This window comes from Diabrotica virgifera, chromosome 4, assembly GCF_917563875.1.
Source record: "Diabrotica virgifera virgifera chromosome 4, PGI_DIABVI_V3a".
NCBI classification, from domain to species: Eukaryota; Metazoa; Arthropoda; class Insecta; order Coleoptera; family Chrysomelidae; genus Diabrotica; species Diabrotica virgifera.
This window is the reverse complement of record NC_065446.1, coordinates 6,841,064-6,868,116: the sequence shown is the minus strand read 5'-3', so window position 1 is coordinate 6,868,116 and position 27,053 is coordinate 6,841,064. Positions and strand designations below refer to the sequence as shown.

At 33.1% G+C, this 27,053-nt stretch overlaps 1 protein-coding gene across 2 annotated transcripts in view; it reads left to right on the top strand.

Annotated features, from left to right (window-relative positions):
* Positions 1–4,667: 4,667 nt before the first annotated feature.
* Positions 4,668–27,053, top strand: part of LOC114338901 (uncharacterized) — a 158,975-nt gene continuing 136,589 nt past the window's right edge. The window contains exon 1 of one of the 2 annotated variants that reach the window (XM_050647959.1): positions 4,668–5,016. In XM_050647959.1, the coding sequence (XP_050503916.1) occupies positions 4,924–5,016 (93 nt within the window). In that variant the 5' untranslated portion in view covers positions 4,668–4,923. The remainder of the gene's footprint in view (positions 5,017–27,053) is intronic. The other variant, XM_050647960.1, reaches the window with a different exon arrangement.

The window sequence follows — 27,053 nt, the reverse complement described above, 5'->3', positions numbered from 1 at the left end:
CTTAAATTTTTTGTATGTTTTGTGACAATTGGATAATTGATTAAATAATTAATTGGAGTAATCAAATAAAGACTAATTGATATAAAAGTAATAAAACGTAAATCATAACAATATATTCGTCAACAATCTCAATTATTTACGTTATTTATATTTATTCTGTCATTTGTATTTGTCATGATTTTTGTTTTACTTATATTCATTTATGAATCCTGTCTCCTTGTCTTACCTTACGCCTCTACGGATTGCTATAGGATTAGTTTTGTTTGTTTTATTTTCCCATTCGACTGTCATAGTTGCTGTTTTATAGATGTTATGTAAGAGTTGCCTGTACCTGGATTCTTTTTTTTTCTTTTTTTTTCTCTCTGATTCTGGCCTTGCTTTAGAACTAGAACCTTTAGCCACGTAATTGTATAGGTAACTTATCACTAACTCAGGTGTAATGTGTAGTGTGTGTGTTGAGTAAGTGTCTTGTTACTTTGCAAAGTCTACTAAGTCGACGTCATTGTCTTTGCAAAGAGACGCTAATTGTATCCGAACGTCTGCGGTCCCTCCGGTGAGTACCGATCCCAGTGAGTACCGATACTGTCCCACAAGGACAGAAACTATTTTCTACCTGGATTCTATTCTGCTCTTATTTAGAGCTTTTTCTATCGCCAATATCTCGAGACTATCGAACGCCTTTTCATAGTCTACAAAAGCTAAACATAAATCTAAGTTGTATTCACCTGATCTTTTGCCGAAATTAAATTTTCGTCTGACGTCTGTGCTTTTTTCTACCCCATCTTTCATATTGACTTATCATTAATATTGACTTCGACGCCCCGTTTATTATAATCTTCTATTAACTTCCGCGTCATGTAACTCAAGTCGTCCTGATCCTGAGGAATCAGAATTTAGCCATTCTTCATCTTATCATGAAAGGTAAAATCGAGGCCGCAGAGGAATTGGAAAGAAGTAGGTCTCATAGCTCAAGAATATTCGCGATTATACAGGAATACGCAGTGCCGAACACCGAACAACCATTCTGATTAGGTACCAACCATTCGACATTGTAATTGCCAACGTTAGGAGGACCTAACATGGCACCGAAAGAAGAAGATAGAACTAATATCAAAAATTTTAATTTTGTCTCTTTAATAAACGCACCAACAAGGATAATTTTGTTAGTAGAACCTGATTACAATATATGGTCAATAAATAGTAAATGTTGCTGAAGTATTTCTTCATATTAATCTCGATTAAGAAGAAAGCCTTTTTTAAATACACAACAAGATCACCATCACACAACAAGAAGAAAAATAAAAAAGAAAGACTGTAAGAGCTTCTTAAAACGGATGGAACACGTACACGGTTTCTCCGGAACACAAAGAGAAACATGGAGAATGATCAGAGGTCAAAGGAAAGAGATAAACGAAGATGCTCTTTGCTAAAAATGACGATAAGAACCACCAACACCTTGAGGAGGCAGAGATAAAGGGAAGCATTAAGGAAATTAAAAAATAGAAAATCACTAGGAGGGGACAGATAAACAAACTAACTCCTAAAGTAAGGAGGACCACAGATGATCAAACAACTATGAAAACTGATGCAAAAAACATTAATTCTAAAGAGATTACCCCAAGAATGGAGATTAATCATCCTAACTGTCTTCGAAAAGAAGGAGAAATCAGATTCCATTGGTGGAAAACTTGTATTTAGGCGATCTGCCGAAGTCCCAAGGACAGTACACACACTAATGAAAGAGGTGTCATTACTACAGTTTGTTATGGAATATGACATTCTAAGCATTTTTTTATTGGATTAGTAAACATAGGTATTTATAATTGAGCCAGTCGCAATCAGATTACAGTGTAATTTGTAGTGTGTGTGTTGAGTAAATGTTTTGTTACTTAGTAAAGTCCACTTCATTGTCTTTACACAGAAACGTTTGTCCCTCAGTGATTACCGATTCCACAAAGATAGAAAAAACTAATGATATGAAACAAACCACTTTTCGTAACCTCACAACGAACGGTGGTAATTGACATAAAAATGGCAAGAGCGCAAGTGGCTTAAACTGTTAATGTCAGATGAGGTGTCTTGTCTAGATCATGGACACATCTGTTCTGAAATAATACGCAATGAGTCTATCAAGGAAACTTAGCGCAATCTTCCTGAAAAAAACTAGTAAGCATATCAAGCAGAAACATACGGGGTAGAAAAGCCATATCCATGATGAACGTCATTCTGTGGGAGAAAACAATGTCTAAAGCGAACAAACAGCTCATCAGATCCGTAAGTACGATGTTGAGGGCCCCGGGGCAAACGTTATCTGGGGGCCCCCTACCGGGGGTTTATCGCCCAGTGGAAGGGGGGATAAACCCCCCATCTCTCATCTGGAACCGTTTGGAAAACGTTATACTAAGTTGATTGCTTCGTTTTGAAGGTCGTGTTCGTTTGCATTCAAAATAAAATCAGGTTGAACAATTCGGTACGTATCTAACAGTGCTTTCATTCCTTGAAAGCGAGTATCTATCTGATGACATAATGGTAGGGGAGCAAAGTATGCTAAATGTGCAGTCACTCGAGCGCTTTGGGGACCTATTGGGTTGTGATTCTTAGGCCTAAAACCAAAAAGTTAAGTAAAATTTTCCATTTTAGCGGGCGCTTACCATTTTTTAATTTAATTTTCCATTTCCATTAATCGTTTTTTCCGATTATAGCGCCATTTATCCATAATTAGAAAAAATGTTTCGAATAAAAGTTGCTTATTTTTATGCAGAGAATCCAAATCTGCAATCAATACTCTTGATCAAGACTATTTTGAATTCAATAATCAAATATACACAAACAACAGTGCAGGACTTATTATGGGTAATCCTCTAAGCACATTGCTATCAGATATATTTATGAACCAACTTGAAACAACAATTTCTAAACATCCCGTATTTAAACAGTTCTTATATTGGTGGAGATACGTGGATGATATACTAGTATGCTTTACAGGAACTAACAGACAACTTGACCAATTTCTATCATATATTAATTCACTTCATAATAATATTGAGTTTACAATAGAAACAGAACAGAATAACTCCATAAACTTTCTAGATGTAACGATTTCCAGACTACACAACAAACATGAGTTTTCCGTATATCATAAACCTACCCATACTGACACAACTATACACAATTCATCATCCCATCCTACACAACACAAATTAGCAGCCTACCGTAGCATGATACATAGACTGACAGAAATTCCCATGACAAAAAATAACTTCGAGATAGAACTAAACATCATTAAACAAATAGCAGTAAACAACGGCTATAACGAACAAACAGTTAACAAAATTTTAAACCAAAAACTCCATAAGAAAGCCCTGAAATTAGTGTATCCACCACCACAGGAAGAACCCAGTACCTTCTGCTCTCTCACATATACTGGCAAGATAACAACAAAAATAGCCAAATACATAAAAAAGAAAGGAATAATACCAGCTTTCAGAACTAACAACAACTTAAGCAAATATATTAAGAACAATAAAAGCCGAAAGAGAAAGCAACTACGGAGTGGTGTGTACAAACTAACTTGTGGTGACTGTCCGAAAACGTACATCGGTCAAACTGGCAGAACTTTTGACAAAAAGATAGCAGAACACAAAGGGGCATTCAACAATAGAAAAACAGACACTTCTACATACGCACTTCACCTTCTAGATCATAATCATTCTTTCAATTAAGATTTTCAAATTCTGCATATTCAAAATAAAGGCCTTAAGCTATCTTTTTTAGAATCTATGGAAATTAATAAACTGAAAAATACATATATAATTCTGAATGACCAACTCGAGACAAACAGCTCCCCACTCCTCAACCTCTTCAGTTGAAGACTTAAAAAAGCAAACACATTGTAAACTATATCACTTGAGAAAGGCACTCTGCCGAAACAGCTGTAGTCACTTAGTTATAATAAATTTTGTGGAAGTATAGAAAACAAACGTTTTCAGTGTTTTATTGTTAGATAAAATGAACTTCCATCAAGTAACGGTCGAATCCAACAATTACTTTCTAGTTATGTATAAATATATCAGTGCAAGAAAAGGTGTGAAAAGAATATATTAGTGTTTTTAGTAAATATATTTATTACAATTTTTGTGTCTTGGGATTTGTCTTCCTCAGGAGTAAGATGAGTATTATTAAAACATTTTATTGTATATTTATTATACTTTTCACCTTGTCTGTTTGTTACCGTGAATTGTCATTAGGTACGTCCGAACCGATACAGACACAGTCCTCGTAGCATATTTGGTATAGCATTCGGCCAGAGATCGAGAGGTCTTGAGTTCGAATCCAGTGCAATCCTATACTTTGTTTTTATTTTTTTGAAAGCGGTAAGCATAAAATTAGTTTGGTGTTTAAAAAAAAAATTAAAACAAACTGTTTAAAGTATATTTATTTTTAAGAAATATTATAATAGAAGTATAGCTTCTTACGTGCGTACAAAGTACACACACATTCTTTTTTTTATATATAAATATTTCTTTCTAAAAATTATTATTCTTAGTGAATCTTGAGAGAAAGTCGCTTATCTTGGTATTTCTTAAAGATCGCGCAACACCGTTCAAACACACTCGGTTGAGTTTGGTTTGGAATTCCACACAATCATTTACTTTACATTACGATTACGGGCCAAGTTGAGTTAGACCACAAGTCCACAACGTGTTTGTGTGTACATCTGTCTAGTGATCAAGCAGTTCAATATTTCTTGGCGAAGTGTTTCTTATTTTCGATATTCCAGAGATTTCAACGGGAGCATGCGAAAGAAAAGTCGGCGGTTCAGTGGACAGTGTTTTGGCAGTTTGTAACCAATCGGGATGAGTTGAATAAAGTTGAAAAGTGTGTTTGAGTGAATTTTGTTGATTTTACTTTTAACGGATTGAAATGAAGTACAACACTATCAGTTCCGGTAGTTTGGGCAATGAAAGGAAGTCTACTTTGACCATTTATGCTGATATGGATATATCTCCAAGCAAGGTAAATGTCTTCAGTTAACCCTTCCTGTCAGTGTTTGTAAATAAAAAAGATATCTTTAACAAAGACTAATTTTTATAGAATTGATCAAAAAGTTTGGTCCATTAGTCAAAAATATGAATGCCTTGTCTTGTTGATGTCCATTCGTTACAAACATGTTATAGAAATAAATTATAATTTATTTATGTGACCAATGAGCTACCTATTTGTTCATTATTGACTAGGATTAGTGTCCCATAGATTCTGTAGCTAATTATATTTGTAGAACTTCAGATTATATGGCCGAGTTGTAGTTTTGTTTGTAAACAAACTATGTATTTACTAAATACAAAAGTATTTACCTACTATGTAGTAGGTACCAAGGTACCTACCTACGTTCTATTGTAAAACCTCTACATTTTAAAGAACCGCTTGGATTGACATGAAAGTTGGCATACACATAGCTAACAAGTCAAATAAAAAAAGTGATACCTATTGTGCCGATGTGTGCTTTTGCCCTAGGGGTGACTTTCACCCCCTTTTGAGGGTGAAAAATATATGTTCGAAATAAGTCCGGAAATGGATAAAATGACTAATTCTAAGCAACTTTTGTTCTATAAAGTTTTTTCACCAAGTTAATACTTTTCGAGTTATTTGAGAATTAATTTTTCTACAAAATAACCACGTTTCCAGACGGTTTTTCGCAAATAACTCAAAAAGTAGGTATTTGGTCGAAAAAAAGAAATTCGTATCAAAAATATAGCACGTAAAAAAGTGAAAAACATGGTGTAACAAGGTAACTATATCTAGTATTATAGAAGCAGAGTTATAGCTAATGAAAAATAGGTTCATATTCGTCAAATTCCAAATCGAATATATTAACGTGCCATAACCAAAAAAGGAAGCAGCTTTTTTAGAGACCTCATTTTAACTTTTTTAAAGTGTTTAAAAAATGCTTATTTTTGTTAAAAAAAAGAATGTATGTGTACTTTGTACGCACGTAAGAAGTTATTCTTCTATTATATAATTTCAACGAAGTAAATATACGTAACAGGTTATTTGTATTTTATTTAAATATTAAACTAACTTTCTTATCTACCACTTTTAAAAAATTTTTATTAAAACAACCAAAAATTAAAAAAAAAATATGAATCGTCCAGGATTGGAACCCGCCACCTTGCGACCTTCCAATCACTGACCCAACCCTCTACCAACTACGCCACCGAGCTTCTTTAAATGACACGTAAGTTTCGGATATAATTACACAACACGGTGGCAAATAGACATATAAAAATGTTATACCTACATAATATTTTATTATCTTATTACAGAGAAAGACAAATCCAAAAATTATAATAAATAATACATTTACTAAAAACACTAAAATATTCTTTTAATGACTTATTGGCGCTGATACAGATACATACATACCTATCTTGAAAGATTAGCAACGAACTATTACTGTCTGTGTGCGCATGCGCGCAGATTTATGAAATTTTACTCTCAATCGCATCGCGCCTAAAGAAGAAAAACTTCAAAAATTTAGCATCAAAAGTAAACAAGTTACGTTCAAAATAAAGTTGGTCCCTTTTTTTGGTAAAAAATTGGGAAAATCACCCCCTAATTAGCATTTCCAATGAACTTAATTGTTACCACTTCACAAGCTTTTTACTCGCGTATGTATTGATCATTGATTGTATTATGATCTGTAAGTTTCATCGGTTCAAAGTCTTTATTTTTGAAAGAGCTGTAGTTAAAAGGGCTTGAACGAGTCACTTATCACGTGTGTATGCAAATTTAGAAACACCGAATCTTAGCCAATTTTTGTCTTACAGAAAAACAAAAAAAAAATACAAAATATTCAGAAAAGTAAAGCCGACTTTTTTTATTGTTTAAGATTTTTGGTATCTCTAACAATTTTTAAGTTATTTTGAAAAAAAGCATTTTTTAAAAATTAAAATTTTTAAAAATTTAACTTTTAAACCAAATTTTTTCAAAAATAAGCACTTTGAATCGATGAAACTTACAGATCATATAAACACAACATAAGCAAAGTAACTTGTGAAGCGGTAACGATTAATTTCATTTAAGTTGCTAATTGGGGGATGACCTTCCTGATTTTTTTCCAACTTTTTTTTAAACACTTTAAAAAAGTTAAAATAAATTTTCCCCGAAAAGTGCTCCGTTTTTGGGTTATTTCACATTGAATTATTCTATTTGGAATTTTTCGAATATGAACCTATTTTTCATTAGCTATAACTCTGCTTTTGGTAGGTATAGAGACCTAATGAAAGAGCCATCCTGAGATGATGGGAAAAATTGGGTACAAGTAGCGTACAATAAAAACAATGGAAAGGAAGACTTGAAGAGGCTTATGTTCAGATGTGGACGTGAATGGCTAAACGAAGAAGAAGAAGCCAACCGGGCCTCTCTCTTAACCATACTGGATTCGCCGCTGCCCTAGGAACCATGTATTGAAAATAAAAGATCGGTGCTACTATGGTATGCGGTCTACCGTCGCGTTTATAAACCCATAAAAAGGAGGAATTATTTTCATTTTACAAAAAATAATCTTTAGTTACAGTTGAGTCCGCGAATCTTTACCCGTGCGTCATCATTTAAAGCATACGAAATAAAATCGATGATAAGTCGCAAATTGAAATTTACTAAACGCAACAGCAAGTCACTTACTGTCACTTGCTGTTGCGTTTAGTAAACTTCAATTTCCAACTTATCATCGACTTATTTCGTATGCTTTTTAAATGATAACGCACGGGTAAAGATTCGCGGACTCAACTGTACATATCTCTATTTACTATTTTAGTTGGGAACAAGACACTATGATTAAAGAGATTATGGTATGGTTTAGCCACATAGGTAGGTATACAGTGCCAGCAAAAATAATCTTTACAAAGTAAATAAGGTGCATAAATCAGAAAAATTATTACTTAAGTATTTTAATTTTACAAATTAATATTTTGTCATCAATTTACTATTTTAGTTGGGGATAGGCTACAAAATTGGCTTATTTTTGCACGCTATAATGTCTATAATAAATAGTGACAGGTAGACCGCATACTATAGTAGCACCAAAAGATCTTTAACCTACTTCTTGAAATTGTGTCAAGAGTGTTTTTAATTTAATCCTGTGTTTTCTTCATAAAAATACCCCCCAATACAATAGCGGACCAGTAGGTGTTAGCTTAAGATTTGACAAAACAATAATTTCAGGTAAAATACTGTAAAGTACCTTTACTTAAAGAAAGCATTTAAAAGTATATGAAGGTAATAAACGCCGAATATATAACATAATGGTATTGTCACTATTGTAATATGTACTACGTTTAAAACAGGTCTTTCTTGTTGACTACGATAATAGACTTTAGGAAAGGTATTTTTTCTTTCAAAAACTTTCGGCCAAATCCTTGACAGCAAATTAATGTTAAAATACGTTGAAATGTTAAAATACGTTGAACGAGTTTTGTTATTGTGTTACATTTGCATGCATTGTACAAAAGCATGAAAAGAAATAGACTTCTTTTACCCCAGCCTATCTGTCAAAAAATCATCAATTTCACGTAAAAATCTTCTACACTTTTTTTAAGGTTCCAAAATGTATAATATGAGAAATAGATGATGAAAAATCGTTGAAGACGTAGCTAATTTTGCTTTGTTTTTTTTTTTTTGTAAAAATTATAAGAAGTAAAAAAATCATTATTTGCCTATAAAACATTTCTTATACATATATAGCGATACGCTTTAATTACTATTTTTGCTAATTTTAATTTTAATATTTTTCCTCAAAAACGAAACACCGTTAGTCATTCGAAATGCACATTTAAATACAAATGTTAAGAGACATGGCTTCACCCTGTCACATCTGTTTTTCGTCTGTGCGGTGCAACAAGCTGCACCCTCATTAATTAAGTACTTTATCAGACAATTATTGTGTCAACAACTCACTTAATGCAGTCGAAATTGTTTTTCTTAAAACTGCGAAAGTAGACGCCAGACCTAGTGATTTACTCATCTGGTCAGGTCAGGGGAAAAGGAACACAAACATTATTATCGTTTGTGGTTTTTTCTTCAGTCACTACACAGCATTCTAACGATTCACACACACACCGACTCGACCCTCTCCGAGAGACCTAAACGAAAACACATTTTCGTTACAACAATAAAATTACCGTATGTTTTATTATATTCATTTTTAATTAAATTCCAGCAACACACCCATCGGAATACATACTTACATCTTAGAGAAAAATGATTCAAATATAAGTTGTAGGTCTTAAAAAGTTCTTTCATTTACCTACATAATGCATTTTAAAGTAAATAAAATGCAACCAAAAGTGCATAATCATGTCGAAATGAGTATACTATGGACCAGCTTTTGTTATTCCGGGGTTTTTGGGATCATTGAATACGAATACGCCATCAAAACTGACACCTGGAATACCTGGTGCCCAAGGTCAACTGATAAGACACATCATCTGCAGTTTCGAGGGGTTTCGGCACTGCACTAAATTAATGCAAACCGATAACCGATAACTCAAACAACCGAAGTATCCAGAAGAATAATACAAGGATGGGCAGCATACGGAGCTCTTAGGAAGGTTTTTAAGAGTGGCATTCCAACTAATATGAAGAAAAAAGTTTTCGACCAATGCGTGCTACCGGTGATGACCTATGGTGCAGAAACATTATCGCTTACAAAGAAAAACGCACAAAAACTAAGAGTAGCGCAGAGAAGAATGGAGCGATCAATGATAGGGGCCACTCTGCGAGACAGGATTAGAAACGAAGATCTACGAGCTAAGACCAAAGTCATAGACGTCATTGAAAGAAGCTGTAACTTAAAATGGAAATGGGCTGGACACGTTGCCAGACGTGGATTCCGTTGAAGGACGGAAGATGGATTCGTAAACTAGTTGAATGGAGACCAAGAGCCGATAAACGTAGCAGAGGAAGACCACCAACACGATGGCAAGATGACTTACGAAGGACAACAAAAAACTGGGTACAGCAAGCACAAGATAGAACACTTTGGAGACAAACAGGGGAGGCCTATGTCCAGCAGTGGATTGAGAGAGGCTGATGATGATGATGATAACTCGGCGAAACTCCAGAAATGACGTGGCCTAGCAGTGATCCTGTGCGCCAGGTGGTGCGTGGTCTATTCTGATGGCGTATTCGTGTGCAGCGACCAATATCCCCTAGTAATCAATTTGCATGCATTTTAGTATCATATAATTGATCCAAATAATGACATAACCCAGACATCCAAAGTGAAAGTGATCCTCCAACACCAAATTGTTCTATATGGTCCACATAATGTTCAGAAAAAAAAAAGTTTGGGGGAGAGGGGGAGAAATCGGTAAATTCGTAGTTTTTAGGTTTTCGTCAATATTTCTAAAACTACGCGGTTTAGCATGAACAACCTTCTATACAAAAATGTTCTACATTAAATTTGCAATAAAAAAGGTCCTATGCATAATCTTTCTAAAATGAACGGTTCCAAAGTTACAGAGGTGGTATAATTGGCCCAAAAAAGGCCTAACCCAGACATCTAAAGTAAAAGTTTTCCTCCAACACCAAATTGTTCTATGTATATGGTCCACATATTGTTCAGTAAAAAGTTACACCATTTTGAGAGTCCGGTTTGGGGGGAGATGGGGGAGAAGTCGGTAAATTAGTAGTTTTTTACGTTTTTCGTCAATATTTCTAAAACTATGCTTTAGCGTAAACAATGGTCTATACAAAAATGTTTTACATAAAATTTAAAACAAAAACGGTCCTATACATAATTGTTATAAAATCAACGGTTCCAGAGTTACGGAGGGTGAAAAGTGGAGGTTTTCGATACTTTTTATATTATCTGCGCAATTGATGATGATTTTGGGTGGTGAGGTTGACTTTTCTTCAAGAGCTTATCACTAACATATCATCGGCCACTGAAATAACAAATTTTATTTACAAAACACAATCCTGTTAAAGAAAATTTCTTTAAATTGCCCAAAGAATATAAAAAGTATAGAAAACCTCCACTTTTTACCCTCCGTAACTCTGGAACCGTTGATTTTATAACAATTATGTATAGGACCTTTTTTGTTTTAAATTTCACGTAGAACATTTAGCCCAATAAATGACCGTTTTGGAGTGTAATTTTCAGGGGCAACTCCGAGTTGCATGAAAATTTGGATTTAGGTTCTACTTACACTCCACTTCAAAGTTGAACTTGTGCCGTTGGTTGATTTTACTTGGGGGGTGACAGTCACCCCTTCTCGGGGGGGTGAAAAACGCGTGTTTAAAATAAGCCCGGAAATGGATAAATTGACAGATTATAAGCAACTTTCATTCTATAAAGTTTTTTACGTAAGTTAATACTTTTTGAGTTATTCGCGATTGAAAATATTGATTTTTCGACAAAAAAACTACGTTTTCAGACAGTCTTTCCCCAATAACTCAAAAAGTAAATATTTTATCGAAAAAATATTCTTAGCAAAAGTGTAGCTTTTAAAAAATACGTTCTTATTCGTCTAATTGCAAATCGAATAATTCAACGCGAAATGACCGAAAAATTAAACATTGTTCGGGAAAAGCTTTATATTTTTAAAGTATCTAAAAAAAGCTTTATATTTGTTTTACACAAAAATTTTTATCGTCAAAAATAAACGAGTTACACTGAAAAAAAGTTGGCGCCTTTTTTTGGTAAAAAAAATCGCGAAAACCGCCTTCTATTTAGCACCCTAAATAAAATTAATCGTTACCGCTTTATCCTTTATTTTAACTGTATGTGTATTGTTTATATATGATCTGTAAGTTTGATTGGTTTAAAGTGCTTATTTTTAAAAAAAACTGGTTTTATATTAAAAAAAATTTTTGAAAAATTTCCTTTTTCCAAAATAACTTAAAAAGTATTAGCAATAAGAAAAATCTTATGGAGTAAAAAAATGTTAGTTTTGCTATTATAAATATGCTAGTTTCATTTTGTTTTTCCGTGAGACAAAAATTGGTTAAGATATGGCTGTTGAAAATTTGCATACACTCGTGGATAGTGACCCGTTCAAGCTTTTTCAACTATAACCCATTCAAAAATAAGCACTTTAAACCGGCGAGACTGACAGATCATATAATAGGTAGATAAGTAAATAAATTGTTTGTAAAGAGGTAGAGATTAATTTCATTTGGGAAGCTAAACACGGGGACATTTTCATGATTTTTTTACTAAAAAAAAAGAATGTCCACTTTATTTTGAGCGTAACTCGCTTATTTTTAAAGCTAGAGACTTCTGTGAACAATTAAAATAAAGCTTTTTATAAACACTTTAAAAAAGCTGTAATGGGTTTTTCCCGAAAAGTGCTTAATTTTTCGGTGATTTCACCTTGAAATATTCGATTTGGAGTTAGACGAATAAGAACGTATTTTTCATGAGCTACAACTTTGTTTTTACTCGGTTGATAGACTTTACTGATACACCGTTTTTTTCGGTTTTTTATAAGCTACACTTTTGCTAAGAATATTTTTTTCGATCAGATATTTACTTTTTGAGTTATTTGCGAAAAACCGTCTGAAAACGTAGTTTTTTTCGAAAAATAAACATTTTCAATCACAAATAACTCAGTAAGTCACAGTAACTCGTGACAGTAAGTGACTTGCTGTTGCGTTTAGTAAATTTCAATTTCCGACTTATCATCGACTTATTTCGTATGCTTTAAATGATGACGCACGAGTAAAGATTCAGGGACTCAACTGTAGGTACTAGTAACTACACATTAGAAGACCAAAAATAAGCATTTTTCAAGATTTTTTTTCTTAGAACCTTTATTAAAAATTAACATAATATCTAACTCTTAGAGAATACAAAAAATATATCTTTTTTCATTTATGCACGTACACTAATATTGTAGAGGGCGCCAAAGTCAAGGCCTCGAAAAAAAGTAGTCCCGATGGCGGACAGTTAATAAATATTAAGAATGGGATCACTGAAACAAAAAAATCGTACGGCATTTGAAAAAGGAAGGTTTCTTAGTGACAATTTACCACCGCTAGTGAAAAATTCCGCAAAAAAAGATTTTACGGAAATTTGAAAAAAATTTGTGAAAATACCGCCCTTCTTAGTTTTTTATGGTAAATAAAAAATATTTATTTTTTATTTTTTGATTTACTGAGATTAACTGTCCGCCATCATTTTTCGAGTCCTCGACTTTGGCGCCCTCTACAATATTAGTGTACATGCATAAATGAAAACAGATTTATTTTTTGTACTCTCTAAGAGCAGGGGCGTCATTTGAAATTTTGATTGGGGGGGGGGCAAGCATTATATATACAATACTATACTTAGTAATAAAATTGATGTATTTTTTGTAAATTTCAGTCATTTTCAGGGTCAGGGGGGCAAATGCCCCCCTCCCCTGACACTGTCTAAGAGTTAGATATTAATATTTATGTAAAAAGTTTTATGTTCATTTTTAATAAAGGTTCTGAGAAAAAATTGATTATTTTTGGTCTTCTAAATCTAAAGTGTACCACTTAGTACCAAATCGATTTTTTTCGGTGTTTTCTGTTCTAAATGTCCTGGGCCTGGATTCCGTGCACTGTAGATATCTACACGTCGCTTTCTATCGATGTCAATTTTCGTAAAAATATTTGAATTTTTACGAAAATTGAATTATTTTCTAGTTTTACTAGGTTATACTCTAATTGATGTTGAAGTGACACTTAGTAAAACAAGAAAATATTTGAATTAAAACTAAAAATTAAAATATATTGACATCGCGCCGATCGCTTTCTATTAATGTCAATATATTTGAATTTTTAGTTTTAATTCAAATATTTTCTTGTTTTACTAAGTGTCACTTCAGCATCAATTAGAGTATAACCTAGCAAAACTAGAAAATAATTCAATTAAAGCTAAAAATTCAAATATTTTTACGAAAATTGACATCGATAGAAAGCGAGGTGTAGATATCTACAGTGCACGGAATCCGGGCCCTGGTCTATATCTATATTATGTAAAATAAGTATTTCTCAGTGTTAATTTCCAATAAGGTAATTCAAGGTGGGCGTATAAATATGGTTTCCGTAAAAAATAAAGCGTAATATACTCGTACTTCCAAAGCGATAGCTGAAACAGTGTGATCAAGAAAAAATCGGTATGTAAGCCATTAATCAGATGGCCGCTAAAACTTCAAGGAAATTAATGGCATAAGTCCAAGCGGGTATTTAAAAAATACCTATTTGGTGTTATTACGTGGACTCAAGGCAAAAACTGTTATTGAATAAATAAGAAATTATTGTTTAATGGATTGGAAATTGTGGAATAAAAACTTTACAGTGATTGAATTTAAACAAAAATGTATGCTCGAATACTTGAAAGATATTCGATTCTGAAATTGCTTGCCCGTGGTATGTCCAAGTGTACCTCCGAAAAAAAAGGACAAGACGGATCTTAATAATTCTTTTTGCATTCGATTCGTGAATTCGCCAGGAAACTTTGTGACCTAGAGCCATGATATAATATTGAAAAACTGCATACAAAAAATGCATTCTTAAAGTGCATCTCAAACAGACAGTAAAAAAAATTCAGAACGCGCCAATTATCGGCGGAAATGAGTTAAATTTTGTTACTGGGGGGTTTTTGGGGTCGCTGAAAACGAATATGATCGGGTCGTCAAAAATGATCTCCGGAGTACCTGGTGCCCAGGGTGCGAATTTACAAAACCTATACCATTTCAGTCACGGCAGCGACTGAATTCGAGTAGGGTTTGTATTTGTATGCAGAATATTAGTTACATATCCTATGCTATTTCGGTCCAGAAATTAACTGGTTTGATGTAGGATTTGCAAACGAAATTTTTGGTTATTATTTAGCAAATGTCTATACTGTTTTAGTCATGTAAGTAAAACTAATCAAATATTTACTAAGTGGATTTATTATTATATCATAAAATTTAGATATGTTTTGAAAATTAAAATGAATAATACATATTTGGATAATATTAAAAATTAAAAACAAATGAATAATTACTAATGTACGAATATTATACAGTATGTCCCTGTAAGTTGGAAACCATATGGATGTATGGTTGGAACCATATGGAAAACTTTTTTATTATTGACTTTACGAAAAAAAGATATTCTTGATAAAAAGTTCTGCATGGTCTAAAACCGAAGATGCAATCATCTGATATTAACTTTTAATAATAGTATATGGGAAATGTCAAAAAATATGAATTTCTTTCAAGAGTAACGTATCTTTATACAGAGAGGGGCTAGATTATGGAATAAATTCATTTTCTCTAAAATGGACGACTTGGGAGAAAAATACCGAAACAGGTCGATTTTTATTTTGAAATTATAATTTTTTGGCATATATTTCATAATAGTGACGTCGTCCATCTGAGCGTGATGACGTAATCGATGATTTTTTTAAATGGGAATATGGGTCGTGTGGCACCTCATTTGAAAGGGTGTTCAATTCTCTATTCAGTAATATAAACACAAATATCATTATTTATACAGGGTGGCCAAAAAATAATTTTTGAATTATATTAATTGACGAAAAAAGAAGAATGCATGCAATTTATTTAAATCAAAATACTTTTTATCAGTGTCAAAAAATAGAAAAAACTGTTTATTTGGCAAATAAACATTGGTTTTTGGCTTAAATTAAATGTTCAAACTGCCAAGAGGTATGTACGTGGGAGGCTGTTTGTGATTTAATTTAAGCAAGAGGAAATGTTTATTTGTGAAATAAAGATTTTTTCTATTTATTGATAGCAATAAAATGTATTTTGAGTTAAATAAATTACATACATTCTTCTTTTTGCGTCAATTCATTTAATTAAAAAATTATTTTTTTGGTCACCCTGTATAAATAATGATATTGTTTATATTACTGAATATAAAATTGAACACACTTTCAAATGAGGTGCCACATGACCCCTATTCCCATTTAACAAAATCATCGATTACGTCATCACGTTTAGATGTATGACGTCACTAGTATGAAATATATGCCAAAAAATTGTAATTTAGAAATAAAAATCGACCTATTTCGGGATTTTTCTCCCAAATCATCCATTTTAGAGAAAATGAAATTATTCCTAAATTTAGCCCCTCTCTGTGTAAAGATACCTACTTTACTCTTAACACAAATTTATATTTTTTGACATCTCTCATATACTATTAATAAAACTTAATCAGATCAGATGATTCCATCTTCGGTTTTAGACCATTCAGAACTTTTTATGAAGAATATCTTTTTTACGTAAAATCAATAATAAAAATTTTTTCCATATGGTTCCAACTTACAGGGACATACTGTATATATTCTTACATTAGTAATTATTCATTTGTTTTTAATTTTTAATATTATTCAAATATGCATTATTCAGTATAATTTTCAAAACATATCTAAATTTTATGATATACATAATAATAAATCCACTTAGTAAATATTTGATTAGTTTTACTTAAATGACTGAAACAGTATAGACATTTGCTCAATAATAAGTTTTCGGCAAAAAAAATTATTCAAAAATAATTACTCGTGGGTTTTTGGGGTCGCTAACGACGAATATGACATCGGAAACGATATCCGGAATATCTGGTGCCCAGTGTACCTACTTATGGAGTTTTCGGCAAATTCATTAAAAAAATAAAAATAATTACTCGGAGTTTTTTTGGATCGCTGACGACGAATATGACATCGGAAGTGCTCTACGGAGTACTTGGTACCCAGGGTACCTACTGTTTACCTCGTTTTCTGGACTTTTTGGCAAATTCATTAAAAAATTAGTCAAAATTCATTACTTAGGGGTTTTTGGGGTCTTTGACGACGAATATGACGTCGGAAGTGATCTCCGGTGTACCTGGTGACCAGGGTACCTACTGTTTATCTCGTGACTAATGATTTTTGACTAAATTTTTTAATGAATTTGCCGAAAACTCCAGAAAACGAGGTAAACAGTAGGTACCCTGGGTACCAGGTACTCCGTAGATCACTCCCGATGTCATATTCGTCGTTAGCGAGCCAAAAAATCCCAAGTAATGATTTTTGCCTAATTTTTTAATGAATTTGCCGAAAACTCCATAAGAAGTAGGTACCCTGGGCAACAGGTATTCCGAAGATCGCTTCCGATGTCATATTCGTCATTAGCGACCACAAAAACCCCCAAGTAATTATTTTTGACTAATTTTTTAATAAATTTTTTGCCGAAAACTTCACGAGAGAGGTAAACAGTAGGTACCCTGGGCACCAGGTAATCACAAAAATCACTTCCGATGTCATATTCGTCGTTAGCGGCCCCAAAAACCCCCCGAGTAATGATTTTTGACTAATTTTTAAGGAATTTGCCGAAAAACTCACAAGACGAGGTAAACAGTAGGTACCCTGGGCACCAGGTACTCCGGAGATAATTTTTGACGTCATTTTCGTTTTCAGCAACCCCAAAAACCCCCGAGTAACAAAATTGAACTCATTTCCTACGATAATTGACGAGTTATGAATTTTTTTTATTGTCTGTTTGAGATGCACTTTAACCCTTAAACGCCCAACCTTTTTTAGGTTCCATGTACGCCCAAGGGTGGGTAGGGTAAAAAATGTCCACCTCGAAAATAGCTAATATATTTATTGAGAGTTGTTGGAAATGGATTAAACTTAACAATCTTATGCTTAATAAACACAGCATCTTCTTAAATATTAATATAAACAATTTACAAACCTTACAACAAAATTACAATCTACATCAAAATTAACATACCACTAAAAGCCACTAATTCAGATTTGTCGATTTTCTCCGCATTCTTCCTTTCAGCCTCCTCATTGGCGGATAATTATGTCGATAATGTAATTATACGTCGATAACTATATGAATTATGTTCCTACCAACGAGAAATTACAGAGAAACCTTTAGTAACAAGTTTTACCAAGGGTGTACTTTTTATGCCCACCCATATTTAACTCAATTAATTAACTTTTATTTTCAAAAATATCGGTAAAACCAAATTAACATTCGATAAAGGGCTGTATTTTTAACAATAAATAATTTTTGAAAAATTTTTAAACACGTAATAAATATGTTACAAGGGAATACGCATTCGGTGGACATTTTTTACCCACCCTTGGGCGTTTACGGGTTAAGAATGCATTTTTTGTATGCAGTTTTTCAATATTATATCATGGCTCGGGGTCACAAAGTTTCCTGGCGCATTCGCGAATCGAATGCAAAATGAATTATTAAGATCCGTCTTGACGTTTTTTTTTTCGGAGGTAAGGCCGATTTTAGTGCTTTATTGCTTCGCCTATTACCATTCGCCCTTCCCTGCAAAGTTTTACATTTTATTGTTTTTTTTTTACTTTTTTAAACTATGGTATCTAGCTAATCACTGGGAATTTTCCCTTAATGACTATTTTACTTATCATCATCGTTATATTCTCATATTAACTAGTAGTGTCCTTCATCTGACTTATAAAAAGAGATATCTATTTTTAACGCCGAGTATTCTACGTGCTCTTGTTAATGTTTGTTAACAATTCATTGATACCCATTAAGAACGATTCATTCTCGTTGTTAGTCGATTTAAGAAGCAATTTTAATTAACGTAATTATTCATTTGTTTACATGTAACCGATAAGTGGCAAACGCTTTACTTGTTTCCACAATAACAACGTCTTGGTTAATTCAATAAATCGAGAATCGGTTTTCACGTAATTTTATAGCGTATGCCAAGGAAGCGAAGGCGTGGTAAAATAGGTACATAGAAACTATATATGGAATTTATAGAAATAAAAGGCAGATATCGAGCACCTAGTTTATTAAATCTTCATCATCATCATCATCATCATCATTGGGCTCTTCAACTCTATGTGCGAGTCTTGGCCGCGTTTACTATTTCCCTCCATTGTTGTCGGTCCTGAGCAGCTATTTCTCATTGCTGTACTCCCATTTTTCGTAGATTACTGGCTACTGCATCCTTCCATCTCTTTCTTGGGTGACCAACTGACCTTTTTCCATCGGGCCTTTCCCAGAATGTGGCGTTCAGAAGTCTTTCGTCACTTGATCTTAGCACGTGACCCGCCCATCGTATTCTGTTTGCTTTAATGTAGCGTACTATGTTTTCATCTCCATATATTGTATGGAGTTCATCATTGTGTCTTCTTCTCCATTCTCCTGTTGTCTCTTCTCTGCAAGGCCCATAGATAGTCCGCAGTATCTTTCTTTCAAGTACCAGTAATTTTGTCGTTTCCCGCTGATTCAGAGTCCATGTTTCGCTTCCATACGTTATTGTGGGACGAATTATTGTCTTATATACTCTTACTTTTGCTGGTCTTGAGAGTATTTTTGATTTAAGTAGGGTCCTTAATGAGTAATATGCCCTGTTTCCTGCAATGATCCTGGCTGTCACGTCCTTTTCATATTTATTTTCACATGTTATGATCGCTCCCAGATACTTAAATTCTTTAACGACTTCAGAATTGTATTCATTAATTGTTACGTTTTGTCTAATTCTTGGTCTTCGGTTCTTCGTAACCACCATGTACTTGGTCTTGTCCTCGTTGATCTTAAGACCAACTTCCTTGGCTCCGTTCTCGAATAGGGTGAAAATTTCTTTTGCATCTCTGGTGGATTGTGCAATTGTGTCCACGTCATCCGCAAAGGCCAATAGTATTTTTGATCCTTGGGCGGCAAATCCGTTTGTCAGTTGTGGCTGAGCTTTCCTTACTGCATGTTCCAGTGCGACGTTAAACAGCAAGGGGGCGAGAGGATCTCCTTGTCTAATCCCGGTGTCAATGAGGAATTCCTCCGACGTGGTGCTGCCAATTACGATTCGTGCAGAAGCATTCTCCGTGCTCACCTGTGCTAATCGTACCAGCTTTCCAGGTACTCCCATTTCTACCATAGTCTCCCACAATGGTTCTCTGTCAACAGAATCGTAAGCTTGTTTAAAGTCCACGAAGATTTGGTGTACATCGCGGTTGAATTCCCAGTTTTTTTCCAACACCTGGCGTAGGACGAAGGTCTGGTCTATGGTCGACCTTCCCGGTCTGAATCCGCTTTGATAGTCGCCTATTATTTCCTCTGCGTAAGAAGTCTTTATTAAATCTGGACCAAGTATACTTTATCTCCTAGAGTTAGAGTATCAGCAGGGGCGTCTGAAACAAGCCAAAAAACGCCATTGCAACAAAAGAAATAGTTGGAAAAAACTTTGACAAAAAATCGAAGTTTATGTGAAATAGAAAATTACAATGACGTACCTAAACTTATTTTGTCAAATCAGGAAGGTATCGTAGCAAAATGTCGAGTGTTTGGTCCAGGAGAACTTGTGATGATATCGGATAACAAATTCAGTCGAAGACAGGATTTAAGATATTTATTTTAAAGCCAAAATATACAAAAATAAGGTAATTAGCGTTAATTACTTGTTAATTTACTTGTTAATTAAAATCTACACATCGGATTTTCGTAAACCTCAGGCCGACGTGACGATATTTGATACACGACTGAATGATACTAAACGACGATCGAGTGAATTAGGCATTGCATTTATTTATTAACGTGAACATGGACATATAACGAGAAGACATCTCGCTCAACTGGCCAGGACCTCGATTTTTGACCCTTCACTTCGTTATCGATAATTCGCTATCTGTACACTAATCAGATACGAAGCGAATACGTTCGATAACGAAGCGAAGGGTCAAAAATCGAGGTCCAGGGGGGGGAGACATGTAAGGATCTACGATCAGCTTTCGTAAGGGATGGTGTTTGTGAACCGTCGAAATCGCTCATCTCTCCAAGAAGGAGGGGTTCGGAATATGGTCGGGATATACTTAACTCACCTATTATACCTTGTTGATTATTCTCAGTATAGCGGCACGCTTCATTTATTATTTTTTTAATTGCTAATTTTAAATATTAACTTTTCTCAAAACGAAAGAATACGTCTCATGTTAAATTCACATGTGTTTTCGTTCCTAAAATACAAAACCAGATTGTATAAAATTAATGTTTTTTCAGAGAAACACAAATTGCCAGATGGCCATGCTCTTTAAGTCAACTTCTTAAAAACTACAGAAAGGTTCTCAGCTTTTAAAACGCCAGATTTAGTAATTTATCGCCTTTTCTGGCCACATGGTAGAACCGCATACATGATGACATAATAGCGTTTGTGGTCTCGGCCAGTATCGTCATAGCGGGCACGCGGTGCAGTCACAACCTCGCAAAAATAACAAACCCTTACGAGATATAAACGAAGCACGCTTGTTTACCCAAAATAAATAAATATATTACTGTTCGTTGTTTTACACTTTCATTTACAATTTCATTTAATCGATTAAGCCACCCACGGAACATCAGTTTGACGCACCAAGAATGATCACATGGCTTTCCGTTTCGTCTTTTATACTGTCAAAGACGGTATAAAAACACGTTTTGCTTAATACGTTGGCGTAGAGACGATCAAATTATATTATCGTTACAAACTTCATGGTTGAAGAACTTGCGAGATTGGTATGGTGTTGATACAAGCATGTTATTTAGGGTGACAATCAATAAAATTAAGATCTATGATGGTAACCAACGTGGTGAAAAGACATGGTACATGAAGAAGAATGGGGAAGCGAAGTTTGCAAGGTAAACGAACGATAAATTGACTGGTTGTGGAATGTAATCTTAGATTCCCCCTAGTCTGCTTTATTTATCGTTCGTTTGTCATCAGAATTCAGTTTGTCACCAGAATCGTGGTTCCAACAGTAAAAGTTTTATATCTTTGGATGTAAGACTTCTCACTGTTTTAATAGATGTGGCTACAGTGTCTAAAAGCAAATTATTGTTTATAATTTTGGTTATAGGTTATTCATTATGTTCAAAATAAGAGAGCTAAAAGGAACTACAACGTTAACGGGATTTTATTGTCTCATATGGTCAATGCACCTCTAAATTTGAAAAAACCGCGGAGTGCTACCATTTAAATGGGTGCGTTTTGAGATAGGGGTGAATTAGTCCCTAGGCACAGGGTGAATTAGGGTGAGTACTATGCACTTTTGGTACAAACATGTCTACCGGAAAATTGTTCCAGGTTAAATTTACTATCGAAATATCACATTTTAAAGTCAAAAGTATTTTTTTTTACAAAAATATATTCAAAAGAAATGCAAGAAAAAAACACGAAAGAAAGCAATTTTGTTTTTTGCCCCATAACTTTTTCCACAGGGATATAGAACACTTTTCGATATTGTGAAATATAAAGGTAATTTGCTCTTGAGCGAAATTCATATTTTTTAACATACCTCGTACACTATTAATAAAATTTTATATCTGATGATTGCATCGTGGGTTCTAGACTATGCAGAGCATTTTATAAAGAATAATTTTTTGTTCATAAAGTTAATAATAAAAAAGTTTTCCATGTGGTTCCAACTTAGTGGGACCTATTTTGCATGTGTATATGTCACATTTTGAAAAAGCATATCTTGTTTAAAAATAGTCCTAGAATTTTTTACAATACACCATTTTAAAGTAAAGAAAATAAGCTTTCTTTTTTATTGTACAATGTATATACCCACATATACCTACAATAAAAAAAGTTATAATGAGAAATTTAAAAATAATCGTAAAATATATCAAAAATCATTAAAAGTATAAAATTTTGAACAACCATATCTTGCTTAAAAATAGTCGCACAGCCTTCTACAATAGACCATTTTAAAGGTAATTGAATTTTCTTCCTATTAAATGTAAAATTGCATTTACCTAAAGCTACATAGAAAAAAGTTACAGAACAATGTTTGAGAAGTAACAAGAAAAATGGGCCAAAATCGCTGTAAGTGGCAAACTTTGAAAAATCATAGTTTGAAAACTGTAACTCTGTGAAGCAATGTCTATACCTATATCCCCGTCGAAAAAAGTTATGGGGCAAAAAACAAAATTGCTATCTTTCGTGTTTTTTTCTTGCTTTTCTTTTGAATATAATATGTAGTTTTGTTCTGTAAAAAATATATTTGTGACATTAAGATGTGATGTTTAGATAACAAATTTAACCTGGAACAATTTTCCGGTAGACGTGTTTGTACCAAAAGTGCATAGAACTCACCCTAATTCACCCTGTGCCTAGGTACTAATTCACCCCTTTCTCAAAAACGCACCCCTTTAAATGGTAGCACTCTGCGGTTTTTTCATATTTAGAGGTCCATTGACTATATGAAACAATAAAGCCCCGTTAACGTTGTAGTTCCTTTCTAAAATACATATCAATAGCCTGTTAGTGAGACAGTTTGTTTTGTGAACTGATTTACAATCAAAATTTTAAAGTTCTTACATTTTTAAACGAAGTATATAATAGTAAAAATACTGTTATCAACTTCCAAGAATGGCTGATAACTTTTTACTAAATATTGATTTTATAATGTACGCATCACAATTATTTACAAGATAGCGCCTAAGCGAATGCAGGTATTTGAAATATTTAAATTTAAACTAAACAGGCAATAAATGTGCTGTTATTTACGCGGTTGTTAAAAGCCGTTGGGTGATAATTCCTGAAATAGATATTTTAATGTACTGAAAAATACGTTTATTAGAGGTGCCTCGACAATGTAGCTTCAGCTGTTGTATATTCTTAATGTTATCTGCTGTTAGAACTACTATAATGTTATCTACTTCTATCACTTATAATAGTAGTAGTGTAGATTTATCTCATAATACCTATATATTTATGTTTGCATGATTTTGTTGTATGATTTGTCTATCAAATACACTTCAAGAGTATATTTAATATATTATACGAGGTGTGGTACAACAGAGATGAAAATACTTCGACGGATATCAGGGAAAAGTCTGTTGGATATAGGCTATTGATTATGTACTATAGAAAGGAACTACAACGTTAACGGGGTTTTATTATTTCATATGGTCAATGAATCTCTCTATATGAAAAAACCGCCGAGTGCTACCATTTAAAGGGGTGCGTTTTTGAGAAATGGGTGAATTAGTCCCTGGGCACAGGTTACATTAGGGTGAGTTCTATGCACTTTTGGTACAAACACGTCTACATAAAAATTGTTCCTGGTTAAATATCCTATCTAAATATAACTTTTTAAAGTCAAAGATACTTTTTTTTACAAAAATATATTCAAAAGAAAAAGCACAAAGAAACCCAAAAGAAAGAAATTTTGTTTTTTGTCCCATAACTTTTGTCCACGGGGATATAGGTATAGACATTGCTTCACAGAAAAAAAAACTTAAATATTTTCTCTTTAAAATGATGTTTGGTAGAGGTCATTAGGATTTACAGTTTTCGAAATATGATTTTTCAAAGTTCGCCGCTCATAGCAATTTTGGGCAATTTTCCTTGTTATTTCGCAAATATTGTTCTGTAACTTTTTTCTACGTAACTTTAGGTATATGCAATGGTACATATAAGAGGAATAGAAATCAACTACCTTTAAAATGGTCTACTATATAATGTTGTACGACTTCTTTTAACGGTTATCTTTTTCAAGACTTTTAACGAGTTTTTATATTTTCTACGATTATTTTTTAAATTTCCCATTATAACTTTTTTTTCTATATGGTATATATTATATTATAATAAAAAAGAAAGCTTATTCTGTTTACTTTAAAATGGTGTATGTATTATAAAAAATTCTAGGGTTATTTTTTAATAAGATATACTTTTTCAAATTGTAATAAGTACTTGCAACGATTTTTGATTTTAGGATTATTTTTTAAATTTCTCATTATAACTTTTTTATGTGATTGTGTGTTATGATTGAATCTTATTTTTTATAGGTAATACTTTATATCCACTTGACTCGGTCGGGAAAACTTGAAAATATGGATTAATTCCAATATTTATTGTCAAAGCTCCTGCACCACAAGCTTTGCTTGAAAAAATAGCATGTAAATGTACCAAAGGATGTACAAAAAACTGCGGTTGTAGGAAGATAGGAATTAGTTGTTCAATATTCTGCAAAGGGTGCATGTGCATGGGTACTAATTGTGGGAACTCTAAGATAACTGAGGTGTCAGAGGAAGATATTGAAGCTAATGCTAACGAAGAGATGGACTTTGATTTTGAAAATTTTTTAAATGTCAACGTTTAAATAATTTTAACTAAAGTGATGTTTTTTAAGACTAATGTTTATGTAATTTTTGTAAAAGAAATAATTTTAAATAATACAGGTAAAAAAATATCAAAGAATCACTCGGTTTCCATTATGTATTTAAATATAGATGATACACAATTTTAAAGAACAGAAAGTAAGCCCTCTTTGTTGCGCAATATATAGATAGTATATTCATGTACAAGAAAAAAAAAGTTATAATGAGAAATTTCAAAAATAATCGTAAAAAATGTAAAAAATAATAAATATATAATATATTATATAATAATTTTGTTTAATTTTTATATTATATTATAAAAAAGTCGTTAAAAGTATAAAACCTTGAAAAACCATAATCTCTTTAAAAAAATTCGTACAACGTTATACAGTAGACCATTTTAAAGGTAATTGATTTCTATTCCTATTACGTGTACCATCGCATATACCTAAAGTTACGTAGAAAAAAGTTACAGAACAATATTTGCGAAATAACAAGGAAAATTGCCCAAAATTGCTGTGAGTGGCGAACTTTGAAAAATCATATTTCGAAAACTGTAAATCCTAATGACCTATACCAAACATCATTTTAAAGAGAAAATATGTAAGTTTTTTTTCTGTGAAGCAATGTCTATACCTATATCTCCGTGGACAAAAGTTATGGGACAAAAAACAAAATTTCTTTCTTTTGGGTTTCTTTGTGCTTTTTCTGTTGAATATATTTTTGTAAAAAAAAGTATCTTTGATTTTAAAAAGTTATATTTAGATAGGAAATTTAACCAGAAACAATTTTTATGTAGACGTATTTGTACCAAAAGTGCATAAAACTCACCCTAATGTAACCTGTGCCCAGAGACTAATTCACCCATTTCTCAAAAACGCACCCCTTTAAATGGTTTTTTTTTAAAACTCCGCGGCTTTAAACTCCGCGGTTTTTTCATATATAGATGTCCATTGACCATATCAAATAATAAAACCCCGTTAACGTTGTAGTTCCTTTTAGCTATCTTATTTTGAATATAATCAATAGCCTAATAGGGAGAGAAACGAAAACATAAGAAGATCATGCAATGTAGAAGACATAAATGGATGGGTAATAAAACGGAAACAGGAGTGGAACGAACACATTAGTAGAATGGCAGAGGATAGTACGAATAGCACGAGATAAGTCACCAAATGGACCAAGAAGTATTGACAGACCAAGAAAAAGATGGTACGATAACTTAAACAATTTAGGATGCTAATATTGAAGAAGAAACAGCCTTTGAAGCCTACATATAAGAAGGAAGAAGAAGAAACGAGGCGTGGTTATTAAAGAATGAGTCTGATTGAGCAGTAAAACATTTGATGTTGATTTCATGTGTGTATTCTTGGCTAGACATATGACCATAGATTGAGATCTTTAGAGACGGACAATAAACGATATCACGACGACCATTGTACAAAAAGTACTATTGTGTATCAATTTGGCAATCAAAGATAGAATAAAAATTTATTTTTTTTTAATATAACGCAGGCACATAAATTTGATACACCCTGTATATTGATTTGTAAATATTTATTAGAAGTTGACTTTCACGCAAGGTGGTTTCTCCTTAATGAAGTTTTCCATGAAGAATTAAAAACATTTTTGTAAATAAAAAGTGAAGTGAAAGTTATTTAGGATTATTATTTTAAACCGATTGTTTATTACGGGAAAGATAAAAGCCATAGGTAATTAGTTCTTAGAAAATTAAGGTAAAGAAAGTTGGGAATTTTAATCTCTTTTTGTTTAACCCCGCGTGAATTTTGTAGAATTTCCCGAAAGTAATTATTATGATGGTAGGAATATTTTTGAAAGTATGAGTGGTTTTTTTTAATGAAAAAAAGAGTGGGGAAGAAGAAATGTCTCTGATTGGTTTGGCAATTTGGAATGGGAAGGAGAGAAGGTTGAATTTTCAGACAGTTTGGGTCT